The 11,751-nt window shown below is 33.8% G+C and overlaps 1 protein-coding gene across 4 annotated transcripts in view; it reads right to left on the bottom strand.

Annotated features, from left to right (window-relative positions):
* LOC118737315 (uncharacterized protein DDB_G0283357) overlaps positions 1-11,751 on the bottom strand; it is a 289,535-nt gene that overhangs the window by 140,607 nt on the left and 137,177 nt on the right. For all 4 annotated transcript variants that reach the window (XM_036467744.1, XM_036467745.1, XM_036467746.1 and 1 more), the window contains exon 4: positions 9,590-10,076. In XM_036467744.1, coding sequence (XP_036323637.1) covers positions 9,590-9,673 — 84 coding nt within the window. In that variant the 5' untranslated portion in view covers positions 9,674-10,076. The remainder of the gene's footprint in view (positions 1-9,589; positions 10,077-11,751) is intronic.

Below are 11,751 nucleotides of genomic sequence, written 5' to 3' on the forward strand. Positions count from 1 at the left end.
AAATCCATTATATTTTAAGACGTCCACCAAAGTATTTCGTAAAAATATTAAGATTTACGTGAGCTGGACCGATTTGAAAATACCTCTAAAAATTGTGTTTTTTATGAATAAGAATAGTTTCTTAAAGATATTTTTTGAGAAAATCGCCTCAAATAACAAAACGGTTTAAGCTTAAAAAATTTACATAAAAATATTAAAAAAAAAATATTTTAACGGAATCGTAATAATGAGATTTTTGATGCTGTTTTTCAAAGATTCGTATAAGAAAAACTTTAATAACTGAACCTAAACTCTTCCGATTTAGACTTGTGAGGTATCATTGGAAAAGTATTTTCTTTTTTTTTGGTCTTTTTTTTCTTTACTAATAAGCTCATTCAAAGGATGAAAGAGAAAGATAGGATGAACGAACATCATTCATAGTTGAATTAAGATGTGTTTGTGTTTGAAAAAAAAAAATTGAACCAGAATGACTATTTTGCACATAAATAAAATAGTGGGAAAATACTTTTCTACCGAGATCCCTCAAGTCTAAATCAGAATAGTTTTCGCCCAGTTACTTAAGTTTTTCGTAAATCAATATTTGAAAAAAGTAAAAAAAAAACGTCGTCAAAAATTTCATTATAACGATTCCGTTGAAAAGATTTTTAAATATTTTTATAAGCCTAATTTTTTAAGTCATCTGAGGGGACTTTTTTCAAAAAGTTCTTTAAGAAACTATTTTTATTCATAAACAACTCCATTTTTGGAGGTATTTTCAAATAGGCGCAGCTCGCGTAAAGCTTAATATTTTTCCGAAATATTTTGGTAAACGTCTTAGAGTATAATAAATTTTGTAGTCCCGGCGTAAAAACCGCAACTTTTTTTGGTGAGGCAGTCTAATGTACATACATAAATATTAGCCAGGTGTAGGCATGCAACGTAGGGGCGGTACGTGAGCAGGTGTGTTGTATAAATTTATAACAAATTTATGGCAACATATACGAGTACTCGTGTGCTCGTTTCTAGGCATTTGTTCCTGACAGCGGATTAGAGGCGGCAAATCATGAATTCATCAAATATTTTAATTTTCTATTTTGTCGCATATTTTGACATGTTTTGTTTTTGTTTTGTTATTTGGCTGTTATTTATCTAACCGTATCTAAAAACATAACCATAAATATACGCGTTTATTGTTGCTGTGATGGCTGCTTTTAATGTGGCACATACATACATACAAGCATCGCTAATTCCAATTAATGCTTGGCTTTTAATTTCGTTCGCGACTTAAGATTAATGCCTTTGTAATGCTTCGGAAATTGTAGTGGTTGCTTTTGGCTGGTTTTGTCGTCTGGTTTGCTGCTTTTATTGGTTTTCCGTGTGCCGGTCTTATTTCTGATTGTGTAGGTGTACAGTTTTAGGTATTCGATGTTACCGCAGACTGGTTTCATTATTAAACCTTTGGTCTACGAATAGGACGAGGCGAGAAAGCAGTTGTATACAACTGTACTTGTAACTTAGTTGATAATTCTATATCATACAAGGAAGTTTGGAAAGCGAAATTAACTTTAATTCATCACTCAATTGAATTATTTATCACACTGTCGGACGAAAAAATTTCAGAAACTTTGAGTTTGAAAATACTTTTGTAGAGGGGTGTCACTTTTTTGAAAAGTAAAATGTAGATAAGTACACCCAGCTTCACTTGAATAGGCACACATATTTTTTCTTAAGATCCCAGCTTATATCTGGACTTATGGGCATCACGGATGTTACTTTAACTATAACAGAGCAAAAATGGGCGAAGCAGGCGCGCTTTCAACTGCAAAAAAATACATAAATGGAGGGCTTCTTGGATCCATTACTATGCAGGCGATCTGTTGGAAATAAAACTGAAAGAAATGCAAATGTTCTTGACAATTGAAGCCGGCTCATAGAATCGCATACAAAAAACATGAAATAGAGCCCCAGCACAAAAGCTAGACGGAAATTACAAAAGTCCTTTACGAGGTCAGCATCTTATTGTCGAGGTAGTGGACCAAAATGGAAGAAAAACATTGGTGTGTTGGTGTTGGTTGATTTTTCCGACAGGGTAGTAAGATGATTTATTTTGGAACGAATTTCCGTCATTCCTTGTCAAAAACGTTGGTGTTGATGACCTAAAAGTGTTGTATAGTGGAATTAAAATGAATAGTATGCCTTTCTTGGTTTAATCTAGTCCCTTCCTTGTTTAAACCCACTGTACCTATTCAAGTGAATCAAAATAAAAAGCATAAATTTCGAGTAGTTTAATAACACTTGGAATAAAATCCAAAGTGATAGAGGTGTTTTCTCCATTTTCACCATTTTTCTTTGAAATTGATAATTAAAATATGAGTGCTAAATAAAAGACTTTTAAGAAATATTTAGTAAGAAAATTTATAATATTTTTTTAAGAGTTCCAAAATGATTGCCTCCAGTTTTAAAAGTTAAATTCAAATTATATAATAAGTTTTAAAAATATGGGTATCAATCAAAATTGGTTTGAAAAGGCTTTATTTCTAAACTATACATCGGAGGGTCAAGGGACCCAATACACTATATCTGCAATTTTCGCAAATATGAGATTTTAATATAAAAATTCGCATAAATCTTAGCAAAAAAAAAGAACTTTCGCTCTCGGTGAAAAAAAACACAAACCATTCGACCCTGCTTCCGTGGATAGACAGCGAAAGTAACGGTGCCCATGAACACAATGGAAGGACTAAGTACAAAAATACCTTTCTTCCAACAAGCTCAAGCAGTAATCGGACTAAAAAAAAATTTTGTGTGGTAGAATCTGGGAAAAAACAATGTAAAGCAGGTGCATATTTTGAGAGATTTCTGTAACCTCGAGGACTGCTGCCGGCTTTTGGTTTTATCACATCACAACGTAGCGAAATTCTCAAGTAAAAGTAAACAACGCCTCGGAAGCTTTAGATGCACTGAAATTTGCTAATACTTTCATAAAAATCGCCCACATTTTCGCTATTAATACTTTTTATAAATCATAAAAACGCGAATATGTGGTAGATTTCAGACCTTGTGTGGTAGAAGTCCGATCACTGAACTCAAGTCAAAAATAATTTTTGATAAAACTGCATATTTGCAGTCATAGGACGAGCTTACAGTAGACACAATGTAAAAAATAAATTAATTTTGAGTTTGCAGCAAACAATTTAATCCAATTTTTCTACTAGTGCGGATATTTAATAAGCAAATCTGATTGATGAACAGTTTTTTAGTATATATGTAGGTGGTCAAAAATCGCTTGAAATATTATTCATCTACCGAAATTCATAAGACAGTTTCACTGGAAATTCTACATAATTTTGTGAATATAAAGTGCTTACTTTAAAGGTCCAAGGAAGCGAACTTAATTATTCTTATTACAAGAAAATATTAAGAAGCATGCTATATTTTAAATAGTTCCAACTCCGAAAAACTTCGACTTGAGTTTCCATTGTTCCTTTTATAGTCAAAATTACTGATTCTTCTTTGCATGTCTGAAGGAAAAGCACACTATATAAAATAAACAATATGTAATATAAAATGGAAATGGAAGAAGTTGTAGATATCTATGGCACGCGAATCTATTCATCAAATTCTCCATTCAGCTTTCTGCATTCAGCAGTCCTGCTTAGCTGGTTTATAAAATGAAGAATTAAAAGTTTCAGTACAAATATATGCCACGTACATACATAGTTTAGTAAGCAGGCATTTTAAATGTTTTCTTTTGTAATTTTTTAAAGGAAGAAATAGGAACTGCTTCTTCTTCTTATTTTCTTATTATTTTTTTATAGTTGGAGGGCGATAATATTTACTGATTTATTTGGTTAAAGCCAGCATATACTCTGGACTTTATCAATCGGATAACATTTAGCATTGCGGCCGAAAAGAGCTATGGCCATGGCTGTGCGTCGAATTTTACCAATTTCCACATTTCTTCATTCCATTCTTCAGTCCAGAATCGAGGATAAACGAAATTTCAGCGAATTTGTAGTACGATTACTGCTTTTGGTCGCAGCTTATATGGGAACGTCCCACTGTGCGACGGTTGTAGTGTCAAATAATAATAAGAAGAAGAAAATTCAAAGCTTACAACGACTACTTTGAACTAATTATGTCCTCTGGCAATTAAGTTGAAGCGACTTTTCCTAAATACAAGCGGTACTGTTGAAATACTAAAGATTTTTTGAGAGATCCTCGGGAAACTTCAAAGAAAATTTATTAAAAAGGATAAACAGAAGTGTTGCATACGAAATATTTTCGCAAGTTTTCCATTACATTCGAATAAATCTCGTTGTGTATTATTTATATTGGGTGAGGCAGCTTAGTATTATGCACGTTCTTAGAAGCCCAAAGCGTCGTTTTAGTACTACATATGTATGAATGTATGTCAGCTCTTTGAAAACAACATGTGCATTTAATCTATCACAGATGCAGATATGTATATAGCCAGCTTTACATACTAAAATGACTAAGATTTTTGGGGTCACAAAGTGTGAAAAATCATAAAAGCTGAAATGTGTCTCCCAGTAATGCATGGTGCAACTTTGTTGTGCAATTGCGTGTGGGCACTGGGCACTACCCAAAACCAATCAAACAGTAATTAACTCTTGACCATAAATTTGTTCATAAAGTGCAATTCTTATTTTCTCACCAACAAGTTTAGTAGGTAAGTATGAGCTTTTTTATTTCAAGGCAACGTGGGTTCATGTTTTTGTTTGCGAAATCACCAGATTCCAGTTCGTTGTCAAAATGTTACGAAAGAATTGAAGTTTATCTGCTTTGTAGGAGTTTCAGCAAGTGTTGGGGAAATCATCTGCTACCTTAAAGTATGTTCAGACAGGCCGCTAATGCAGCAGACCTAATTGAGTCCGATTTACGATACAAAATTTCAATTCTTAATTGCCCGATTTGTGCTAAATTGAGTGCTAATTGAAACAATTTTTTCATGCAACCCTGCTGGATATATTTAATTTTGACTCGGAGGTATGTTTATTAAATAAATAGCAATCAGCTGTTTGTTTCTTGACCTCTCTTACAGCAGCTGATATTCAATCAGGGATGGAAAATTAAATTTTCAAATTGTATCTAATTTGCGGAAAAACTTTACCTGAAAGTAGCTAAATATACTTATAAAGTAAATATATAATTTATATGTATGTATATATTAAAGAAAATAGGATAATAACATTTCCTTTTGATACTATATCAAATCTTGCAAAGATACTCGTCAAATGAGGTACCAGACTCTAGCCACTTGGTTAGTAACAATTTGGTCCGGAGTTTGTATCAAACACTCAAAGGCAGGGTTAGAGACTATCCGAGAGCTGTCTGGCTTCGAGATATTATCCAGGATTACATCCTGCCTGGTTAAGTAGATGATGACTTCTGGCGCGCCACAATAAGTTCCCAATTCTGGACGTCTGGAAATCTGTTTCAATTGTAAAATACTCGTAAATCCTTGCGAAATTGTATTTATTCTTAGTGGTCATGGAGTCTAATGTTAGATGGAAAATTGCTTTCAATGTCAAGCAGTTATTCAAAGGAAAATTTATTTTGATTTAACTTCCAAGACAGATTTTTCTGATCAGCGCGGAAATCGAATCTTAAAATATTTCCAAGGGCCCATGGCAGTTATATCCCTAGAAGTCGTAACGTTTACCCTGCGTACCGTTTTCATAGAGCCTAAACTAACCGAACTTCTTCATTTCATAACAATGACGCTCAGTCTGGCTGAGTTTAAGATGCTCCAGGAACCTTAAAAGAATCAGTTGTCAGCGCTGATGGCGCTTGATAAGAGGAAAGTACCAAGCAACAATGAACAAGCGTTGCGCTGTGCATAAGAATCAGGCATACATTTGACAGGTCAGATTGGGATTGTTCAAAGTTCGTGGAAGACGAAAAAACGTATTGTACTCTATGATGCACCCATTCTTACCTTCTAGGGTATATATGTACATACATATTTAAGATTTGTACTGCGACCCTTAGATATAAGTTTTAATAAATAGGTTATTCTTGACCGGAATTTTTTCTCATCCGAGCTTTCCCTTGGAGTCAATTATCCGTTTTCGAATAAATTACTTACAATGCTATGTTATGTGCCGGAAATACATAATATTTCACCATCAAAGTGCAATGCTGCTGAGTGCTGATTATTTGTGTCAATGCCAGGTCAACAGCAATTACCAGTAGCCAACAGAATACAGCCACAGGGTAGCAGGCTTCAGGAGCCTAACAACTGTCACTTGCCGCACAACATTTGCCTTTCAGCTGATAAATTTATGAGTTTTGCCGAAAATACATTTAACTCCTGCTGTGCGCACTAAGCAAATCGACAGTAGCCTCGAGTAAAAGGGCAGCTCTGAGGTGACTATGCTTGCCAATCACCGACAGCCAACTGTGAACAGGTATTGAAAGCGGAATCATGACTTAGCTAAATTTACGAATTCGACTGAATGATGATGAATTTTCAAATTCACACATTAATGAGCCGACACAGAGGTACAAATTTCGTAATAAAAAATACTACTTACATAACAGTTGCCACATAGGTACATACACATATATGTATGTACATGAGTATATGTATTTACTTAAGCCATTTTTAATGGCATAGACGTAGGGACTCATTTAGTGTTTGCCTCGCATGTGAGCTTACAAAGTACATACTAACAAAAATACATACTTCATTTTCATAAACCACAATCAAACGCCATTGAAACCATTGATTATATTTAAGCTCAAACATGATTGCATGCATACCGAATCAGTGGTCCACAAAACACATTTTGTGACCATAATTCAAAGATTATTGTTTTTTTTTTCGTTTTTGGTGGGTCACTTTGCCAGCAGGCAGCACTCCGAAGTGGCAGCGGGCTGGGGGACCGCATGGGGTGTACGCAATAAATTGCAGTTTAATCATATTTTCGGCAGGCAATTCGCCGACATGAGCTTTAAATACGATGCGAGTACATAGTAAGTCAACAAGCTGGCTACAAGCTACCCAATAAGCATTTGGGGTAGACTAAAAGTTGAATTTACATAAATACGCCTTATGCTAAGTATAAACCCCAATATGGTAATATTGGACGCAAACCAACCGACTTGAGAATTCCCCTATTGTATAAGTTTGAGCAGAGGTGAGTTGAGGCAATTTGGAGTAAAGTGAGTTTACGTAAGGTGAGTTGATATGAGGTGAGATGAGTTGAAGTGGGGGGAAGGTTAGTTGAGGTGATATGAAAAGAGTTGTTATGTATAGTTTAATGTTTATATTTCTCTTTGTCTCTTTATTATCTCTATCCATCTCTCTATCTTTTTTGAACTCTTGGATCTCCTTGGCGTCATTTGGGATAGTAATTGGTTCAGTAGAATAATGATTTGAAGCTACTAATTCGATTATAGTTAGGTGGCACTCACTTATAGAGGACACTACTCACAATGGACAATTCTGTATCCGAGTAAAAGTATATAATATTCCACATACGCCCTCCTAACCTAACCTTGTCCCTATACTAAATATTAAATTAACCTTCTTCTTTATCCCTTATGTATAGTTATTCTGAAAAACGATAAAAAAAACCATTTGCCTTTCGGAGGTGGCATAAAACTGGAGTTGTGTAATAATATAAGATCGCAAGCCACAAATTGGAAGAGAAGCTTGGCCAGAAATATTGACAATAGGTAATTCCATGTTTTTGGGTAGTAATCTTGACTACAAACTGATAAATCATAAATTTTCGTAAGCATACGCATAATAAAACTCAAGTATTGAGAAATATGCAAATATTGTAATTTTTCTAGTCGATCGATTCTTCCGTTCGGGTATGAAAATTATTTAAGTTTTGGATGGCCCTACGCCGAAAGTGGTAAATTTAAAAACGGATGTCGATAATTCGCTTAAAACTATATCACAGATTTTAAGGTTTGTTGGGCAACACAACACAACATTGATTGTGTGAGTGTGCGAATGACCGCACTCTCCAATCAGCCAAGCTACCATGCTCAACCCGCCGGCCAGGTAGGCAGTAAATTTGTACAAATTTGATTTTGGCATTTTCATTTATTTCAAATTCGAATTCTGTGAGCTCATTTGGTGATTAACTAAGCACATGTTTCTACTTGTGAGCCAATGCTACTACCTAAATCCCGATTAATTTGCATGTAACTAGTTGGCTATGTGCTGGTTTTTGCGGTTCGCCAATTTATTTGTTTGAATATTTATTTATTGATTCCATGTTTTTGACTGTCGTCTATTATTTGGTTTTATTTTTATTTTTTTTCAAATTATTTTAACACTTTACGCTCCCACAATTTGTGATGCATAATTTGTTTGCCTTTTCTCATTTTTTTTCGTTATTTTAATTAAAAGTTACGTAAATAATTGACTACATTGTTTCCGCAGAAATTATGATGTACGCTGTTTTTTTCTTTTTTTTTGAAGTTTACCGCTATATAAAATGAAAGCAGTCAATAAAATCTAATAAAACCAAGGCATACTGAATACGTAGTATGACTAGATCAGCCGATTTTTTAACTTTTTTGGACTCTAAAGTGTCGAATACTGTTAATTAAGTTTTCACAAAAATTGTTCATTGCCAAAATATATTTTCAAGCGAAAGGTTTTTTTCTCAAACAACGAAGCGATTGAAAACCTTCTTATGGAACGTTCGCTTAACTTAGGGGCACAAATGTTCATTTTTGTGTCTTCCAAAGGATGCATTGATGCTCCTGGAAGCAAAAAAATTACATAAAAGAAAGTTGCTAAAAGTATGTATTTTCTAATTGATTTTATCTTTATTTTTTATAACTCACATGGCATACTATTTTAAAAAAATAACACAGAATACTTTCTTTGACACTTTACAGAACAGAAGCAACTGGGTCATTCCAGGTAAAAGAGGAAAACGACATAAATTTAAATATGCGCTAATTATCTCTATTTTAGTAGTTACCCCTTTTTAAATGACTACATTTCATTAATCTGTTGGAAAACATAAAAAAAAAAAAAGAATTTGTATTTTTTTCGATGGAAATTTTTATATCATGCATAAATACTTTACAGCAGTCACAAGTAGATGTCCCGCCAGTCTCAACTTTAAATATTTTTTAATATTTCTATGAAGATTATATAAACCTCTTTTATTGTTAAAGCAATTTAATACATTAATTATCGTGCATTGTTAAAAATCTATTTCGCTGTTTTATATGTTTCGACGACATAGTTATAATTCACCAGTCACAGTGGCATGACCCAACTACAAAAATCATTTAAATTTGGTTTTTGCTCTAATATGCCTTAAATGAAACTAAAATTAACAAAAAAATTTTTAGATGAACTCTCTTTTTTCAGCAAGGATTTCTCCAGTAAAAATATTTTATTTGTCAATGTTATTGTGGCTTGTTAACATTTTATTTTTAATATTTTTATATTGAGCTTTGTACCACGATTGTTTATTAGGAAAAATTCAAAAAAGCAACAAATTCTAAGCGGTAGAAATTATAGCACTATTTCGGAGATCACCACATCTCCTCATCAGACTTCTTTTTTCTAGACTTATTTTATGTAATCAAACTGCTTACTTACCTTTATTTCATGTATAAAATCTGTTTCGTCCAGCAGATTTATCCGCACGGACATAATACGCGATGGTCGACAGAGGCAATTCATTTTGCTGCTGCCGGCTGTATGTTGACTGTACTGATTTTACTTCATATGTATGTATGTATGTATGTATGTATGTATGTGCGTACATGCATACAGAAAAACCGTGGGGTATTGGTGTTACATTAGCGCTAAAAATCACTTTTATTTCTGCTTTTATCTTTTTAAAACACTCACTAAACTTTTCAAAACCTAATTTCTTTCAATTTAGTTACACACTTTTTAAAATTTATGACACTCAGAGAACACTATTTTATTGATTTAGTGATATTTGCACATCCTTCAATATATACATAAATATGTATCACTAATTTATATCAATTCGTTGAATTTTTTATTTCAGTTCGATTTAATTGCACCCCATGGTTTATCAGCAGCTTTGAATGCCTCCTTTAGCTGCATCTGTAAGCTGAAGAAATAAATGATATTAATATAATAATTAATTAACAAAAATTTATTAACTTAAAAATAATTTTTTATATTGTTTATGAATGTAATGTAGCTCGAAATATGAGAAACTAAAATGCAAATATCTGTGTTGTACCATTCTTTAAAAGAGAAAGAAACACTTCTCTAAAGAGGATAAATATCCGGACGTTGCTAAATAAATATATATGTTATATAAGGTCTAGTACTGTAATGAGCTAAAAAAAAAACAGAAAATAAGGGAAATGTCGACATTCAACTACTAACATAAATGGTACCCAGAATCTCTCACTAAGCTGAGTGGAATTTGTACAATACAATAAAGTGCTGATCTCGTTTGTTGCTAGACAAATATTTTCTCAATTGCGATTGCTTGAAGTTAGGCGAAACAACATCAAAAACATGACTTGACCAATCCCATGAAAAAGGTGAAAATAAAAACAACAATTGAAATAAATTCAGTTGTTGCTACAAGCGTGAGGAAATTAAAGCAGCATTAAGTAAGTAAGTCTGTATTTGCATATGTTTTGGATGGCATTGGCAGTTAGTATCGTGAAAATGCTACAAGAATTTTCTCACCCAACCCAGAAAAGAACCATTTATAAAATATATATTACACTGGGAAACAGTGGTTTTGGTGCCAAGAAGCTATATTACTTTTTAACTTCGAATGCATTTGAACACATTAAGACAACTTCTACGCGATGAAGAAATGAAGTGAAAATCGATTTATTTATAGAAACTGGACTGTAAACTGCTGTGGAGCTGCAATGTGGAGGGCTTCTTAATTGAAAAAAAACGCGATTTTTTTAGATGTTGACGCCATTTTGCTCAAAATATGGAAACTTTGTTCTTACGGATTCGTAATAAGCGCAAAAAAGTCTACCAAAAATTGCTTTAAACATTGCACTGAAGGAAACTTTAGAACCGTGAAAATGGACTAATTGACTCAAAATTAACAAAAATATACTTAAAGCTTTATCAAAAGTTAACTACATAATGTTTTCAGGTCAAAAAAGGAAAAAAAGTTAAACACTCTACTTTTGAAGGTCATTTTAAAGGTCAAAGTAGTTTTTTTGTTCAACGAGATTACTTTTCCTGAACTCTCCATTTCAAATTCTTTAAACTACCGTAAATTTCCACACTGTGTAGCGCCCTGGTGTGATAGACAGCGGCAGAAAGGAGCACTCATCTCAAGCCAATGGATGGTATTCAGCGTCTCTCTATTGTGTACTACTGGCCCTGTGAAAACAACTCCTACGGCTGCACTACAAAAAAGAAAAAATCTCAATATATCACCTTTCGACCTTGTGGTAAAGAGCCTTGAGGCTAAGTCCGCGGGGAGACTGATTTCAACAGGGCAGTTCAAACAAAGAAACACTGGCCATAGCTCAATAGCCAAAAGGCATGTAGGCACAACAGACTAAATAGTACCTTGCTATAATTGGGATAGCGGGTTTCGGGTTACTATCGAAGAAAACGGATGGCGTAGAGGCATGAAGCCTAGCCGGAAGACATTTAAGTTCTTCACAGACGGTTCAAAAATTAATGATGGAATAGGAGCGGAAGTGTACTGCTCAGAACTTAATGTTCGTCATCAGCCCATTAAGCTGCCGGATCACTGCAGTACATTCCAGGCAGAGGTTTTTGCAGGGGGG

Source organism: Rhagoletis pomonella, unplaced genomic scaffold (assembly GCF_013731165.1).
Source record: "Rhagoletis pomonella isolate Grant_MI unplaced genomic scaffold, Rhpom_1.0 Rhpom_scaffold_00004, whole genome shotgun sequence".
NCBI classification, from domain to species: Eukaryota; Metazoa; Arthropoda; class Insecta; order Diptera; family Tephritidae; genus Rhagoletis; species Rhagoletis pomonella.